The sequence below is a fragment of the Megascapheus bottae genome, chromosome X (genome assembly GCF_031878675.1).
Source record: "Megascapheus bottae isolate mThoBot1 chromosome X, mThoBot2.hap1, whole genome shotgun sequence".
Lineage (NCBI taxonomy): Eukaryota > Metazoa > Chordata > Mammalia > Rodentia > Geomyidae > Megascapheus > Megascapheus bottae.
Genome location: NC_143547.1, coordinates 67,621,990 through 67,640,860, shown reverse-complemented (window position 1 = coordinate 67,640,860; position 18,871 = coordinate 67,621,990). Strand labels below are relative to the sequence as shown.

Below are 18,871 nucleotides of genomic sequence, written 5' to 3'. Positions count from 1 at the left end.
AAACCTGCATACTGCTTTCCATGGTAGTTGGATAAGCTTGTACTTCCACCAACAGTGTAGTAGCAATTCCCATTGGCCACATACCTGCCAATATCTTTAATTAGCTTCCTTAATAATGGACATTCTAATTGGTGTAAGGTGAAATCCCAATATTATTTTGATTTGCATTTCCTTTATGGCCAGAGATGTTGAACATTTCTTCATGTATCTCTTGGCCATTCAGATTTCTCTTTAGAGAAGTGTCTGCTTAAGACTTAAGCCCACTTGTTAATAGGGTGGTTGCTTTTTTGGGGGGGTTGTTTGGAGAGAATTTATTTTTTTGAGCTGTAGGTGTATTTTAGATATGAGGCCCGTGTCTGTTTTATAGGTAATGAATAACATCTCCAAGTCTGTGGGCTTTCTATTTATCTTTCTAGCTATGTCCTTTGCCATGCAGAAACTGTCACATCTCTTTTCTAATTTTATAAAAGTATAAAAATCCAAAATACCAAGGATGAATAATAGTTCAGATATGCTATTCTAGAAATATTTCAAATTACCTACAATTAACCTTCCCATATTATACACATTTATCTGTGGCAGATGAAAGTCCACTTTGCAACATTCAGAATGGTATCATTAGATATTTTAATGTATAATCTATATTTTTCATCCTAGCTCTTTTGACCTTTTACTGAATACCATTGAAAGATAGATTACCACCTGCTTTACTGTCAGAGAAAGAAAACTAAGTTAATTATGCCTAAATATAAAATGGATGGATTTGGAAAAAAATATGTTAAGTGAGGTAAGTCAGGCCTAGAGACAAAACATGCATGCTTAGATCTAATTTATAAATATAAGTGTATCCATCATATGCATATCTACAAAAATGTATCCATTCAAGTATAGTATACTCAAAGGAGGATTCTAATAATGTAACTCCTTTCAACAACTAAGTTACAGTCGAACAAAATAATTAGCAGAAAGCTGGGCCTTCAGATATCTGTGGGGTGTGGTCAATGGGAGGCCCTCGAGTACATGAATAAAGAGAGGAAGACTAAGAAAATGCAGTCGTAGTATTCACTGTGGACATGTGATATAAAATTAGGAAAACTGAGGGTGGGACCAGGAATTGTAGTGATGTAGGAGAGTGATGAAAAGGGGGACATTGATTCAGAGACATTGTACTTGTAAACTGACAAGTGGAATTGAAACCCCTTTGTCCATTACCTAAAGATAATAAATAAAGTGCTAAAGCATACCAGTTTGGTTAAAGCTGTGTGGCAATAGATGAAATGACTAAGCACTATCCTTGGGAGTAGAAATGCTAAGTGTGTTTTACAAAAAATATTTTGGAGAAGTACATATACCATGTACATATGAAAATTGCTTAATGAAATCTACCAAACACTTAAAAAGGAAAGGAAAGGAATGGGTAAAGAAAAAAGTAATATAGACAGGATGAATTTGATGATTGTACATTATATGCTTGTAAATATTATAAATTCCCTTTGTAAACTTCGTGTTAAACAAATTTTAAATGTAACTCATGGTTTTAATAAGAATATAAATAATCCTATAACTCTTTGTCTCTAGTAATTAAAAATATCAAATGTTCTTAATAGTTCTTTCTCTACTATTCCATAAATTTCACACTCTTGTATATGCTCTTTCCACAAAACGGGTTCTCTCCAAAATATTTTTTTTGGTCATATTGAGTTTGAACTTTCTCAGCTTGCTTGCCAGACTACTGCTCTCCCATTTGAGCCATGCCTCTAGTCTCACATTTTGCTGGTTATTATTGAAGAGAGCGTTTAGTGAGATTTTCTTTCTGGGCTGCCTGCAAATTTCAGTCCTCTGGCTCTCAGCCTTTTGAGTACTTAAGATTACAGCAGTGTCTGGGAAAATTTTCTTCTTGAGCTTGGCTTATCTCACTTCAAGTGATGATATCCAGGAGGAACATATTTTTTAGGCCCTTAAGGTATTTTTTAACTGTATAGGTCCTAAAATTTTTAAATCCTCTTTTGGGTTTGCTTATTACATTATTTGGAATGAACTAAGATATTCAGGTCCTTTGGAAAAGTGCTGTCATAATTCTGATTCTGTATATATTCCTATTTGAAATACAACCTTCTCCTACTAATAGCCATAAAAATTATAAAATCAAATACAAAAGAAGCTTCAGAAATAAGACACCTGAAAGATTCTTTCTGATGTTGTTGGTGGTGGTCATGGGGTTTGAACTCAGGCCCTGAGCTTTTTCAGGGAAGGCTAGCTAGCACTTTACCACTTTGAACCACAGTGCCATTTCCAGCTTTCTGGTGGTTAATTGGAGATAAGAGTTGCATGGGCTTTCCTGCCTGAGCTGACTTTGAACCACTGTCTTCAGATCTTAGCCTCTGAATAGCTGGGATTACAGTTGTGAGTCACCAGTGCTCAGCTTAAAGTATTTCTTTTGCTGCTGTTTGTTGGTCTTGTTTGGGTGGCTTTTTTGGTCAGTTTGGGGGCTTAAACTCAGGGCCTGGGCACTTTCCTTGATCTCTTTATGCTCAAGTTTAGCACATTACCACTTTGAGCCCCAGAGACACTTCTGAAAGATATTCTTGATCATATAACTAGTTAACATCAAGGTGAAGACAATAATGTTTATTCTGGTATTTTTATAATACTGTTTTGGAAATTAAGATTTGATATAAAAATATATTTACCCACTAATCAATAATATGCATTTGTTTTCTACGATAATAAGTTAAAGCAAATGTAACATATGGAAAAGGCTAAAGAAGCAAGTAGAGGAAGTAAGATACAAATCCCCCAGGTTTGTTCACTACGCTTCAGTGCCTAAGTCCCTATTCTTTGCCAGAACAGGTTATTTTCATGTACATGTTATGTTATATTGACTATATTGTGAAAATTAGGAAGGCAGAATTAAGTGTGCAATATAGTGAGTTCCCAGAAAACTAGGTTCTGTGCTTTGTCACAGACAACAGTATCTGTTCATTGACCTCTAATTTAAAATCCATTTTCTTTCTTTTTTAAAAAAATATTGTCAGAGTACTGTATAGAGGGATTACAGTTACATTCATCAGGTAGTGAGTGCATTACTTCTTGCACATTGATACCCTTCTCATGTTTTGTCCCCATTTCCCATCATCTTGTTCTCCCCCTTCCCTTTTCTACTAACATTCATTTTCTGAAGTTGGTTTTCTTCTAGGTCTTCATCCTGAGATAGCTTGCAAAAATATTATTATCCATTTCCTCTCCCACTTTCAGAATTGGCCATACATTATTCATTTCTAGGAGTTCAAAAGTCATGTTTCAAATAGTAAGAGTAGAAAGGAAAAGAAGCCTTTATTTAGCATCTCTTGTGAATCAGATGTATTTCAATTTGAATGCCAAAATAGGATTTCTATCATTCAAGACTTGAATTTTTGTGTGTGGTGGTTTTGGAGCTTGAACTCAGACTCTAGACCCTGTCTCTGAACCTTTTTGTGTTCAAGGCTAATGCTCTACCACTTGAGATACAGTTCCACTTCCGGCTTTTTGATGGTTACTTGGAGATAAGGGTCTCCAAGACTTTGTTGTCCAGGTTGGCTTTGAACTGTGATGATCAGATCTTACAGACATGAACCACCATCACCAAGCTCATCTTTGGTCTTTTTAGGAGTTAGCAATCAGTGAACACTTGGACAGACTTGTCTGTACTACCTAGGAAAAGTACTATCTCCCAGCTTCAGAGTTCACTATTGGAAAGCAGAGATCATCACATCCATATCAAATTTATGGGAAACGAAGCTTTGTCTATACATGAGACTACAGCCACATACATACGCCTCAGTTACCTGTTTAAAAACACATATTCTTGGATACTGTACTCTTTTTCTTCTGTTAAATGTACAGTTAAATGCAAGGGCTCTCTGTTATGATTTGGCTCTATTCAAAGCTTTTCATTATTATTTGTAGTATTTTCCCCTCTCAATACATTTAGTTTACTCTTTAACTTAAAATTGCCACATCTTTTAATCCCTAGATCAAGAGCTATTCTTTACAAAGTTTCCCTAAATTTTGTAGCAGGAGTATCCAATACCTTCTTCTGTCTTATAGTATATAAAATATTTAGATCTTTTGCTCAAGGCTAGAACTTTTACCACTTTGAGCCCCAGCTCCACTTCTGGTTTTCTGATGGTTAATTGGTGATAAGAGTCTTATGGACTTTCCTGCCTGGGCTGGCTTTGAAAAATGTGATCCTCAGATCTCAGCTTCCCGAGTAGCTAGGCATACAGGCATGATCCACCAGTGCCTGGTTTATAGGGTTTTTTTCTACACATTTTATCTTTGTTAATTAATTGTATACTCCCTGAAATTAGGAGTTATTCAGTTGATCATTTCATACATGTGAAACAGTTTTTCATCTGTAATGGAGTCAAAATTAGACAAAATTTATGCCCCAGCTCCATTGAATAACACATGTCACAGGTTATTTTCATTTCACTTAATTCTAATTTCCTAATTTTCACAATATAGACAATATAACATAACATGTACATTTGCCTTAACATCTAAAGGAATTAACTGATATCTGGTTTTACACATAGAAGACCTTCAATTAATGTTCATTCTTTTCCTATTTCTTTTTTAAATTTGATTTTATTGTCAAGGTGATGTACAGAGAGGTTACAGTTATATACTTAAGATAATGACTACATTTTTTGTTGAACCTTATTGTTCTCCTATTTTCCCTCTCCCAGACTCTCCCCTCCCTAATTAGTAAAGTTCAATTCCAACATAATATCTTGTGAGGATAGTATTGCATTGGGTCATTCTTTGCCCCTTGTCTCACTTTTTTTTGTAGTCCCCCTTCCCTTCCCCAAATCAGATAAACATATGTACATGACACGGATACCAAAATCAAAGACAGTGACTACAGGGGATAAAGCAGAAGGGAAACAAGAAAGATCTTCATCCGGTACATTAAAATAAAAAACCTCTTATTTGTAGATCTTGGAGTTCAATTATCATTTTATTTGGTCATATATACATAGCTATTGAGCTATTTGATCCTCTGCTATGACTATCCTAGACATATGCTAATTATTACAAATGAAGGAAACCATGTAGAATTTGCATCTGGCTTACTTCAATTAACATGATTTTTTTCCCCAAGTCTTTCCATTTCCTTACAAATGGGACGATGTCCTTCTTTCTGATGGTAGCACAGAATTCCATTGTGTATTAGTACTAAATCTTCTTGATCCATTCATCTACTGAGGGGCATCTGGGTTGGCTCTATATCTTAGCTATGGTAAACAATACTGGAGTGACCCTAGCTGTGCAGTTAGCATTAGTGTGGCCTTGTTTGTGGTCATTTGATTAAATGTCAAGGAGTGGAATTGTTGGTTCATAGGGGAGCTCTATGTTTAGTCTTTTGAGGAATCACCATACTCCTTTCCAGAGTGGTTGAACCACCTTTACACTCATCAATATTGTAGTAGAGTTCCCTTTCGGCCCCGCCAGCATCTGTTGTTATTAGATTTCTTGATAATGTTCACATTGAGGGCGCAAACTAAACAGTATTATGTAGCATTAAAGAGAAGAAGTAGATAAGAATGTTATGTTACAATTGATATGAGTCAGTAATTTTCTGAGAATTGTTCAGATTTTGAGCTAGAGATAATGATGCCATTTGACTAAAAAATAAGAACAAAAGAAGCAATATGGGGAGGGTGAGTTTGATCAAAGCACATTGTGTACATCTCCTAAATATCACAAGACTCATTTTTATTTTTTAAAAATGTTTTTCATATATTTATTATTGTAATTAATAGAAGGGTTACATGATATTTGCCAGATAGATGGTGCATTAATTCCCATACAATGATACCCTTTCACATGTCTTGGTCCCCATTTCCCTCCCCCCCCACACCCCCCACCCTTCTTGGTTTTCCCCCCTTCCCTATCCAATTTCAAATAACCAAATACAAATAAATCCAATATATCAGGTAACAAAGTGAGATACTGTAACAATATGAGATAACCAAGGGACAGCAAAAGAGATGAGAGATAACACAGTACCTTAAGAACGACAATCATTCATTATATGGCTATGTTTCTATATCCTAGAGATCCTTTCATTTAGTGTCATACTATATGGCCTTTTTTTATTGTAATTAGTAAAAGGGTTACATGATATTTGCCAGATAGAAGGTGCATTAATTCACATACATTGATACCCTTTCACATGTCTTGGTACCCGTTTCCCTCCCCCCACTATATGGCCTTTTGTATCTAGGTTTTGCTCTATTGCAAATCTCTGCTAGGAGAGCCCAAGGTTTCTACTGATTATGACAAATGAGGGAAACCATTGAGCCTAAGTTCCTTTGAGTCTGGCTTACTTCACTTAATATGATCTTTTCTAAGTCTTTACATTTCCTAACAAATGCTGACAGCAGCATAGAATTCCATTGTGTACAAATACCACATCTTGTTGATCCACTCATCAACTGAGGAACATCTAGGTTGGTTCCATATCTTTACTATGGTAAATAGTGCTGCAATGAACATTGTTGTGCTGGTGGATTTAGTACATCCTTGTTTCTAGATGATTGGGTAAATTCCAAGTAGTGGAATTGCTGGGTCATAGGGGACCTCTATGTGTAGTCTTTTGAGGAACTGCCATACTGCTTTCCATAGTGGTTGACCGAATTTGCACTCCCACCAACAGTGTAGTAGTGATCCCTCCTGGCCACATCCCCTCCAGAATCTGTTGTTATTAATTTACTTGATCCTGGCCATTCTAACTGGAGTGAGGTGGAATCTTAGAGTTGTTTTGATTTGCATTTCTTTTATAACCAGAGATGTTGAGCATTTCTTCATGTGTCTACAGGCCATTTTTGTTTCTTCTTCACGAGACTCTTTTGTGCAATTAATTTATGCTCATGAAATTGTTTTTAAAATGTTTAAAAAGAATTCGTATCTACTAGACCCATTTAGCACGTCAAAACCTCCAGTGTTAAGAAAGTATGAATCTGTTGTTTTGAGCCAAAAAAGAATGAGGGGGAGGGGAAAGTTAAGGAAGAAGAAGAAAGGACAGAAGAAAAATTAAAGCAAACGAAACTTTCTGAAAAACTGAGTTAAAGATGGTAACTTTTGCTCTCTCTGTGTGTGTGTGTGTGTGTGTGTGTGTGTGTGTGTGTGTATGTGTGTGTGTGTGGAACTGAGGCTTGAACTCAGGGCCTCCTGCTCTTGCTTATGTTTTTCTCTCAAGGTTGGCTCTCTGTCACTTGCTCCATACCTCCATTTCTTTCTTTTTACTGGTTAATTGTAGATAGGCATCTCACAGACTTTTGCTGGAGTTGGCGTCCCACTTCAATCCTCATATCTCACACTCCTGAGTAGCTGGGACTATCGGCATGAGACATCAGTGCTTGTTTAGTCAATACTACTCTAAAGGAAAAATAAGAAGGGAATCAATCATTTCATGGATTTCATGGAACCCTAGGAATGAAAGACTGGATTAAATGCTTTGGCCTGATATTCACCAACTTGTCAGTATCAAAACTCTCTAATAGTGGATAAACCTGTAATTGTAAGTTGATATTGGAAATCAGTATAATATTTAGGAATTCTTGAACATCTAAATTAGTGGTTCCTTATTCCTCAGCATATTATTTATGTTATATGGTGTATTGTGTCCAAAGGATTTGTCCAGAGATTTGGGGCAGGTCTCTGACGTGATTCTAAGGAGAGCTTGCTACTGGACTCCATCAGTAGTCTGGTTCCTTGGTCAGCAGCAGGCAGGTCCTTAGGATTTAACGTAAAACTAGAATACAGTGTGATAGATACATTGTTCATGACTTTGAGGATAGACCTAGAGCCATGATGCACAAGGGCATGCCTACTACTTCTTGCACAGGCTAGCCTAAAGCTAGGAAATGACTGGTACTGGAATGAGCTTTATGTCTGAATCTGCAAGTGCTAGGTCCGTGGTTGTTTGGGAACCTGGAACCACTATTACAGGCTTCGTGCCTAAGAGCACAAGAGTGGTCTTGGAGCTTCAGTCCAAGGAGCACAGCCTCTTACTAGGATTTAATGGAGTGGTCTGTGGCCTGGATTTTGTGAAAAAAAGCGTTGAACTCTTGAGTTGTTTGAAGCAAATGGCCTGTGGATATGGGTCTGGATCCTGGTGGTGGGACCAATCTGGGGTCTGAACCTGAAAAAAAAATCTCATCTGCAGCCAAAGATTATGGTTAAATAAACCTAACATCGCTTAAATTTAATTTTAATCCTTCTATATTTTCCTATGCATATGTATCACATTTACTATGCCTTCGCGAAAGTATGCATAGTACCAATGTAATCACCTAAATAGCTAAATAAAAAGTAAAATTTTCATGTTTGGTGGTTTATACATTGTAAAGTAACAGTCTTGGTCAGAACACATGGAAGCTGTTAGGAAATTTATATGTTAAGTATGTAAATACAAAAGAATGTTTGATGTGTTATTATAATGAAAAACATTACAGCATCGATTTTTAGATGTCAGTACATGATCGTTACTTGATATTTTGGGGGTGGTGTTATGTGAGATTTGTTTGGCCTAATGAGTATGCTAGTGTTTGCACAATCAATAGTCTTTAAACAGTGAATTTCTGAGTACTACCTGCTATAAAACACAAAATACTCGCGCTCCCTAACCCCACGCCCCCGCAAAAAAGATTAGTTAACGTGATAGATTGTTTTTTTTCTGTTCATAGATATCACTTGGGATGACCAGAGAAAGGCTGGACATTTTACAAATGACTTTTGTCATATTTGTGGAGTGGTGCTACAGTTCGAATCTCAAAGGATTTCCCATTATAAGGTTGGTTAAATACAGTAGGAATAGAGTGTAAAGCAAGATTTAATGTGGTACATAACTGTATAAAATGTCTTTATCATTATTATTATCATAAGAAAATGCCTCATGATATTTCCATTCATGTTTGGAAATATTTCCTCAGGGAAGGACAGCAACATATGACGTTGAATTTGGGGGAAACCCAGATTAAAGTAAATTGTATTGAACCCAATGATCATTTTCTCTTCTGCATCTTATTCTGTGTCCCTTTATATTCATTGTTCTCATAGTAAATATAAAAGAGGCATTATGAAACTGAAATAGGAAATTATTACTATGAATCAAGGGATGTTATAGAACATGCATAATCTTTTACAACAAATGAAAACTAAAGAAACAACATTAACCAGTCTTATACTTTGACTTGGATACATCCTTTTAGACAGTGAACCATAGGATTTTAGAGCCAGAAGAGAAAATCTTCAGTGTTCTTACTCTTAGTTTATGAATTAGAAAGCTGAGACTCAAGTGATTTTTCATAGTTATTCACTGGCATGACTAAGCTTAAAAATGAAATCTTCTGATTTCATATTCAGTGCTCTTTCATTTGGCACTGCTTCACATTTTGTATCATCAAATAAACTATTAGGTTTCTCTCCTATCTATTACTTAGTTTACTGTGATTACTAAATACATTTATTTCAAACAAATGTAATTCCAGTTCTATTTTTAAAATTGTTTTTTTAAATTTTATTGTTTTATTAAGGTGAAGTATAGAGGGGCTACTGTTTCATAAGTCAAGTAATGAGTACATTTCTTTCTGGGCAATGTCACCCCCAATTCTATTTATTTAAGTACTTTATCTCATTTTACTTATTGCCCATCTTATTGGCAACTGTATTTTGTTTCAGATGCTCATTAGGATTGAATTACTGAGGGAAATTGTGTTGTATGTGGATTGAGATAAAGTAGGTTTAAATCTTAACTCCACAATTGACTACTTATGTAACCCAGGGCAAATGGCTTTATTTCTCTGATCACATTTCTTGAACCTAAAAAAAAGGGAATAGTGAAAATTTCCCTCATCATACTTGTGAGAGGTAAGTAAAATATGTGCTTAGCACATTCTCAGGTAATATAACTCAAAGAGAATTGGTAGTGAGACAGATATGATATTGAGCTATCAAAAGAAAATTGAGAAAAGATGCAGCAAATTTCTAAAATATGAATTTTACTTTCTATTAATACAGTAGTATATAAACTGCGTAGCTGCAGGCAAGCGTTATAAAAGAATAGAAGCATGAAAGGAAATACTATACTTTAACTTTCAGTTAGTAGTTACCTGTAAGGAGAACGAGGAAAAGATTATGGGCATGAGGGTATGGGACTGTATCTGAAATTTTTCAACACTGTAAAAAAGTTGATGTGAAAAAAATAAACCAAAATGTTCTTGAAGCTAGATTGTACAATATGTATAGGCTTCAGCTGTATTCTTTCCTTTCTGCCACATCATGATGGTTATATTTCACAATTTAAAATTCTATAGAGAATAATGGCTTCAAATAATGTTTTCAGGAAGTGCTAGTTTTCTTTCCTCTTATGTCAACAACTTATTTATTCTTATGTATTTGACTACACATTTTTCAGTGATTATTTCCAATGTGGCTTGAATGAATCATATTTTATTTCCTCACATAAAAGAATTTTAGAGATAAGACAATGAAGGATTTATTTGAAAACTCCATGACACAATGAGGTAGCTTGGCATTTTCTGTCTGATGAATAAGCTTTTGTTTTCAAGGTCACACATGGTCCAAGGTGACTATTGGAATTCTATCCTTTGCATCTTAAATCTAGAAGCAAGAAGGAAGAAGAATAGAAAAAAAATTATCTCCTTGAAAGTTCCACACAACACTTGGGATTATATAGGAATTAGTGTTTATTAATTGTACTGTATAAAGGACTGTCATATATCTTTTGGGCCATAGTTTTGATGTAAGTCTATAGTTTGCTGAAAGGGAGGCTGGAAAATATACTGTTCTAGCTGGGAACCATGTACAAGAGTGTAAAGTAAACATTTGATACCAAGTCATAACCAGGAGCCTCTGACAAAAGGAAGAATATAAAATTTATTATCGTATGCATGGTAGAATTGTTTTTACTTTAACATAGATTTAGGAATATAAGAGTATATGGAACTCTTCCATAAAACGAATGCAGATGAAATATATTAAAACTTACATGCTGTCCTGAAATTCAGAAAGTTACACATTCAACTAAGGAATAAACACACTTCTATTAACATGTTTCTTTTCTTCCAGAGTGAAAAACATGCTCAAAATGCTAGATTTTATTTTCAAATGTGTTGGGAACAAAAGGAAGTACCTGGTAAGAAAAGCAAGATGTATGTTGAGAGTTTCCAGGTGAGTTTTCTATATTGACTGTTGTAATTCTAAACCTTGAGGTTGTGTTACTCTTTTCAACAAGACTGTGATTATTTCAGATGCATGAGAATGAAGTAGTGGACAGAAGCAAATTTTGTGATCCCTGCAACATGATATTTAGCTCCTCAGTTGTTGCTCACTCTCAGTGTGAGGGGAAAATACATGAGAAAACACAGAGGCAATTAATGGAAGAACGCAATCAAATATCTTCATCAGGATTTCAACCAATGATGAGTAAGGTTCTATTTCCTATTTATCTTCTGTACAGAATCTTCTCAACCTGCATCCCACCCCACCCCACCAGCTCTATCATCTATGTTTTATTGGGAAAACTTTTGTTATTGTTTTTTACTTTTTAAAAATAAGTATTAGTACAAAGGAGTTTCAAGTCAACTTATCAGTACATGTTGATTAATATTCTACTTAGTCACTTCTCATGTACTTCCTATGTAGCTTTTTCATTATTAAAGATTTTATTAACATTGATTTTTATATTATATTACAAATGACATATTTAACAAACAAGTATTCAAGAAGGGAATCTATATATATACAGTCACTGGCACTTAGATTTTATTCTTTTTTTTTTTTGCCAGTCCTGGGCTTGAGCTCAGGGCCTGAGCCCTGTCCTTGGATTTTCTCAAGGCTAGAGCTCTACCACTTGAGCCTCAGCACTACTTCCGGCTTTTTTCTATGTATGTGGTACCAAGGAATCGAACCCGGGTCTTCATGCATGCTAGGCAAGCACTTTAACCACTAGGCCAAACTCCTAGCCCGATTTTATTCTTTTATATATATTTTTATTGTAATTAATAGAAGGATTACATGATATTTGCCAGAGAGATGGTGCATTAATTCACATACATTGATATCCTTTCACATGTCTAGGTCCCCATTTCCCTCCCCCCACCCCCAACCCTCATCTTGTCCCCCCTTCCCTATCCAATTTCAAATAACCAAATACAAATAAATCCAATATATCAGATAACAAAGTGAAATACTGTAACAATATGAGATAACCAAGGGACAGCAAAAGAGATGAGAGATAAAATAGTACCTTAAGAACAACAATCATTCATTATATGGCTTATGTTTCTATATCCTAGAGATCCTTTCATTTAGTGTCCAACTATATGACCTTTTATATATATATTTTTATTGTAATATATAAAAGGGTTACATGATATTTGCCAGATAGAAGGTGCATTAATTCACATACATTGATACCCTTTCACATGTCTTGGTACCCGTATCCCTCCCCCCCACACCCCCCACCCGTCTTGGTTTTCCCCCCTTCCCTATCAAATTTCAAATATCCAAATACAAATAAATTCAATAAATCAGATAACAAAGTGAGATACTATACCAATATGAGATAACCAAGGGGCAGCAAAGGAGATGAGAGACAACATAGTACATTAAGGACAACAATCATTCATTATATGGCTTTTGTTTCACTATCCTGGAGGTCCTTTCAATTAGCTTCACATTATATGACCTTATGTATCAAGATTTTGCTCTATTACAAATCTCTGCTAGTAGAGCCCAAGGTTTCTACTGATTATGACGAATGAGGGAAACCATTGAGCCTAAGTTCCTTTGAGTCTGGCTTACTTCACTTAATATGATTTTTTCTAAGTCTTTCCATTTCCTAACAAATGGGGCGATGTCATTCTTTCTGACAGCAGCATAGAATTCCATTGTGTACAAATACCACAACTTGTTGATCCACTCATCAACTGAGGGACATCTAGGTTGGTTCCATATCTTTGCTATGGTGAATAGTGCTGCAAGCTGGATCCTTCTTTGTCACCTTGCACGAGAATTAACTCTAAATGGATCAAAGACCTGGAGGTAAAAGCTGACACACTGAAAACTCTACAGGAAGGAATAGGAGATACACTAGGCCTCCTTGGCACAGGTCGAAACTTTCTTAATAAGGACCAAGAATCACAACAAATCAGAGAAAGGCTGGATAAGTGGGACTGCATTAAACTGCAGAGCTTTTGTATGGCAAAGGACATAGCTAGTAAACTAATCAGGAAGCCTACAGAGTGGGAGAAGATCTTCATCAACCAAACAACGGACAAAGGCCTCATATCTAAAATAGATCAACAACTCAAAAAATTGAATCACTCCAAAACTAACCTCCAAAGTAACAACCATCCCATTAAAAAATGGGCCAAAGACTTAAAGAGAGTCTTCTCTGAAGAAGAAACAAAAATGGCCTATAGACACATGAAGAAATGCTCAACATCTCTGGTTATAAAAGAAATGCAAATCAAAACAACTCTAAGATTCCACCTCACTCCAGCTAGAATGGCCAGGATCAGGAAAACGAATGACAACAGATGCTGGAGGGGATGTTCCAGGAGGGATCACTACTACACTGTTGGTGGGAGTGCAAACTCGTTCAACCACTATGGAAAGCAGTGTGGCAGTGCCTCAAAAGGCTAAACATAGAACTCCCCTATGACCCAGCAATTCCACTACTTGGCATTTACCCAACCACCCAGAAACAAGGACATACTAAACCCTCTATAGGCCATTTTTATTTCTTCTTCAGAGAAGACTCTCTTTAAGTCTTTGGCCCATTTTTTAATGGGATGGTTGCTACTTTGGAGATTAGTTTTGGAGTGATTCAATTTTTTGAGCTGTTGATATATTTATTTTATTTTTTTGCTTCTTTATTTCTTTATTTATTTTTTATTGTAATTAGTAAAAGAGGTACATGATATTTGCCAGATAGAAGGTGCATTAATTCACGTACATTGATACCCTTTCACATGTCTTGGTACCCATTTCCCCCCCACACCCCCCCCACCTGTCTTGGTTTTCCCTCCTTCCCTATCAAATTTCAAATATCCAAATACAAATAAATTCAATATATCAGATAACAAAGTGAGATACTATAACAATATGAGGTAACCAAGGGACAGCAAAGGAGATGAGAGACAACATAGTACATTAAGGACAACAATCATTCATTATATGGCTTTTGTTTCAATATCCTGGAGGTCCTTTCAATTAGCTTCATACTATATGGCCTTATGTATCAAGATTTTGCTCTATTGCAGATCTCTGCTAGTAGAGCCCAAGGTTTCTACTGATTATGACGAATGAGGGAAATCATTGAGCCTAAGTTCCCGTGAGTCTGGAATCTTAGAGTTGTTTTGATTTGCATTTCTTTTTTTTTGATGTTTAATTAGTTTATTAGGAAGAATAAAACAAAAAAATGTTAGAATTTCTTTCTGTAAATCTCATCTAAAATCAGGATCCGTTCAGCATCAGGAAGCAAATTCTACAGCCCAGCTTGTTCTCAAAAATCTGAGTTGAAACTCTAAGATTCCACCTCACTCCCGTTAGAATGGCCAGGATCAAGAAAACTAATAACAACAGATGCTGGAGGGGATGTGGCCAGGAGGGATCACTACTACACTGTTGGTGGGAGTACAAACTCGTTCAACCACTATGGAAAGCAGTATGGCAGTTCCTCAAAAGACTAAACATAGAGCTCCCCTATGACCCAGCAATTCCATTTACCCCATCATCCAGAAACAAGGACATACTAAATCACTAGCACAATGATGTTCATTGCAGCACTGTTTACCATAGCAAAGATGGAACCAACCCAGATGCTCCTCAGTTGATGAGTGGATCAACAAGATGTGGTATTTATATACAATGGAATTCTATGCTGCTGTCAGAAAGAACAACATCGCCCCATTTGTAAGGAAATGGAAAGGCTTAGAAAAAAATCACATTAAGTGAAGTAAGCCAGATTCAAAGGAACATAGGCTCAATGGTTGATTTGCATTTCTTTTATGACCAGAGATGTTGAGCATTTCTTCATGTGTCTGTAGGCCATTTTTGTTTCTTCTTCAGAGAGGACTCTCTTTAAGTCTTTGGCCCATTTTTAATGGGATGGTCGTTACTTTGGAGGTTAGTTTTGGAGTGATTCAATTTTTTGAGTTGTTGATATATTTTAGATATGAGGCCTTTGTCCGTTGTTTGATTGGTGAAGATTTTCTCCCACTCTGTAGGCTTCCTAATTAATTTACTAGCTATGTCCTTTGCCATACAAAAGCTCTGCAGTTTAATGCAGTCCCACTTATCCAGCCTTTCTCTGATTTGTTGTGATCCTTGGTCCTTTTTAAGAAAGTTTCGACCTGTGCCAAGGAGGCCTAGTGTATCTCCTATTCCTTCCTGTAAAGTTTTCAGTGTGTCAGCTTTTACCTCCAGGTCTTTGATCCATTTGGAGTTAATTCTAGTGCAAGGTGACAAAGAAGGATATCCAACTTTAGTTTTCTGCAGGTGCTTAACCAGTTCTGCCAGCACAACTTGTTGAAGAGGCTGTCTTTCTTCCATTCTATTTTTTTGGCTCCCTTGTCAAAGATTAGGTGGCCATAGATCTGTGGTTTAATATCTGGGTCCTCAGTTCTATTCCATTGGTCTTCAGGCCTGTTCCTGTGCCAGTACCAAGCTGTTTTGATAATTATAGCTCTGTAATAGAGTCTAAAGTTTGGAATTGAAATTCCTCCAGCGCTGTTCTTTCTGCTAAGTGTTTTTGCTATACAGGGTCTTTTATTATTCCATATGAAATTTTGGATTGCCTGTTCTATTTCTTTAAAGAATGCCATTTGGATATTGATGGGTATTGCGTTGAATTTGTAGATAGCCCTTGGCAAGATTTTCATTTTCACAATATTGATTCTTCCATTCCATTTCCTTAGTTCTGCTTTAATTTCCTTTTTTAGGGTTTTAAAATTTTCATCAAAAAGATCCTTTACATTCTTAGTTAAACTAATTCCTGGGTACTTTATTTTCTTTGAGGCTATTGCGAAAGGAGTTGCTTTCCTGATTATTGCCTCATTCCTCTCACTGTTGGCGTAAAGGAAGGCAGTTGATTTTTGAGGGTTAATTTTATAGCCTGCTACCCTTCCAAAGTTTGAATCAGCTCAAGGAGCTTGGGAGTAGAGTCCATAGGATTCTTTAAATACAGAATCATGTCATCTGCAAAGAGGGATACTTTTACTTCCTCTTTCCCTATTTGGGTCCCCTTTATGCTTGCTTCTTGTCTTATTGCCCTGGCTAGGATTTCTAATACTATGTTAAAGAGGAGTGGAGAGAGTGGGCATCCTTGTCTCATTCCTGATTTTAGAGGGAATGGCTTTAGATTTTCACCATTAGGTATAATACTAGCTGTGGGTTTGTCATACAAAGCCTTTGTTATATTGAGGAATGTTCCATGGATTCCTAGTTTCTCCAGAGCTTTTAACATAAAGGGGTGTTGGATCTTGTCAAATACCTTTTCTGCATCTATTGAGACAATCATGTGATTTTTGTCCTTGCTCCTGTTGATGTGTTGAATTATGTTAATTGATTTGCATATGTTGAACCAGCTTTGCCTCCCTGTGATGAATCCAGTTTGATCATAGTGTATAATTTTTTTAATGAGTTGTTGTAGATGGTTGGCCAGTATTTTGTTGAGAAGTTTTTTTTTTTTTTGCCAGTCCTGGGCTTGAGCTCAGGGCCTGAGCACTGTCCTTGGACTTTCTCAAGGTTAGAGCTCTACCACTTGAGCCTTAGCACCACTTCCAGCTTTTTTCTATGTATGTGGTACCAAGGAATCGAACCCGGGCCTTCATGCATGCCAGGCAAGCACTTTAACCACTAGGCCAAACTCCCGGCCCTTGTTGAGAACTTTTGCATCGATATTTATCAAAGAAATAGGTCTATAGTTCTCTTTCTTTGATGAATCTCTGTCTTGTTTGGGGATGAATGTTATACTGGCTTCATAGAATGAGTTTGGTAAAGAACCTTCATTTACACTTTCGTTGAAGAGCTTGAGGAGTATTGGTGTGAGCTCTGCTTTGAAGACCTTATAGAATTCAGCTGTGAATCCATCTGGCCCTGGGCTTTTCTTAGGTGGAAGTTCTCTTATTGCCATTTCTACTTCAGAGCTTGAAATAGGCCTGTTGAGTTGGATTAGTTATTCTTGGTTCAGTGTGGGTATGTTAATATTGGCTAGGAATTCATCCATTTCTTCTAGATTCTCAAATTTTTTGGCGTAAAGTTTTGAGAAGTATTCCCTCATGATATTCTGGATCTTGGTAATTTCTTTCGTGATTTTACCATTTTTGTCTGCGATTTTGTTTATTTCAGTATGCTCTCTTCTTTTTTTGGTAAGATTTGCTAAGGGTTTGTTAATTTTGTTAATTCTTTCAAAGAACCAACTCCTTGTTTTGTTGATTCTTTCTATAGTTTTTTTTGGATTCCAAATCATTTAATTCTGCTTTGATTTTAATAATTTGCTTCCTTCTACTGGGATTAGGGTTGGTTTGTTGCTCTTTTTTCCAGGAGCTTAAGGTGACATATTAAATTGTTGGTTTGCGATTTTTCCAAGTTGTTGTTGTAGGCCCTCAGCACTATAAATTTTCATCTGAGTACTGCCTTTGCCGTGTCTCAAAGGAGTTGGTATTTTTTTGTGCTGCTTGTTGTTAAATTTCATAAACTGTTGGATTTCTGTTCTGATCTCTTCGATGACCCATTGGTGATTCAAACATGTGTTGTTCAGTCTCCATGAGTTACAGGGTTTTCATAGGTGGAGATATGTGTTCAATTCCAATTTGATGCCTTTGTGGTCTGAGAGCGTGCAGGGAATAATTTCAGTGTTTCTGAATCTGTCCAGGTTTGTTTTATGGCCTAAGATGTGGTGTATTTTGGAAAATATTCCATGTGCTGCTGAGAAAAACGTATATTGTGTTGTTGCTGGGTGGAATATTCTGCAGATGTCTGTTAGATCTACTTGGTCTATATAGTTGTTCAATTCTAAGATTTCTCTGTTGAGTTTTTGCCTTGTTGATCTGTCCATAGGTGAGAGTGGTGTGTTAAAGTCACCGACAATCACTTTGTTTCGATCTATTTATGGTTTCAGTGAAAGTAAAGTTTGCTTGATGAAGTTCAGAGCTCCGGGATTGGGTGTGTAGATATTTAGGATCGTTATATCTTCCTGGAGGAAAGATCCCTTTAGTAATATGTGGTAACCTTCTTTGTCTTTTCTTACTAATTTTGGTTTGAAGTCTATTTTATCTGATATGAGGATGGCAACTCCAGCCTGTTTATGGGGGCTGTTGGCTTGATAGAGTTTATTCCAACCTCTCACTTTCAAAAGATGTTTGGTTTTTTTGGGGGGGTAAGATGTGTCTCCTGAAGACAGCAGAACGGTGGCTCTTGCGTTTTGATCCAACTAGACAGCCTATGCCGTTTAATTGGAGAGTTAAGTTCATTGATATTGAGAGTTAGGATTAAGAGATATTTATTAGTTCCTGCCATTTTTACGAGCTTTCATTAGGGCCTGTGTCTTAACTGTTCTTGTGTTCCTTAGATGGTATGATGTTTAGGTGCCATTTCTTTCCCTATATTGGCACTTAGATTTTAGAACATAATTAAAATTAGACTGAGGGTTTATATGTCATAGATACATATTAATCTATGTAATGAAACATTATGTCTATAGAGTCATAATTTTTACTATATATCTCTATACTATGTCTGTACCTTTTTTACTTTTAAAATTATTATCTTTAAGTAATTGTACAAAGCCCTT

General features: G+C 36.2%; 1 protein-coding gene across 2 annotated transcripts in view; it reads left to right on the top strand.

Moving 5' to 3' along the window:
* The window catches only part of Zmat1 (zinc finger matrin-type 1), a 48,255-nt gene that overhangs the window by 7,322 nt on the left and 22,062 nt on the right, over positions 1-18,871 (top strand). For both annotated transcript variants that reach the window (XM_090327200.1, XM_090327199.1), the window contains exons 2-4: positions 8,736-8,842; positions 11,140-11,241; positions 11,322-11,496. In XM_090327200.1, coding sequence (XP_090183326.1) covers positions 8,736-8,842; positions 11,140-11,241; positions 11,322-11,496 — 384 coding nt within the window. The remainder of the gene's footprint in view (positions 1-8,735; positions 8,843-11,139; positions 11,242-11,321; positions 11,497-18,871) is intronic.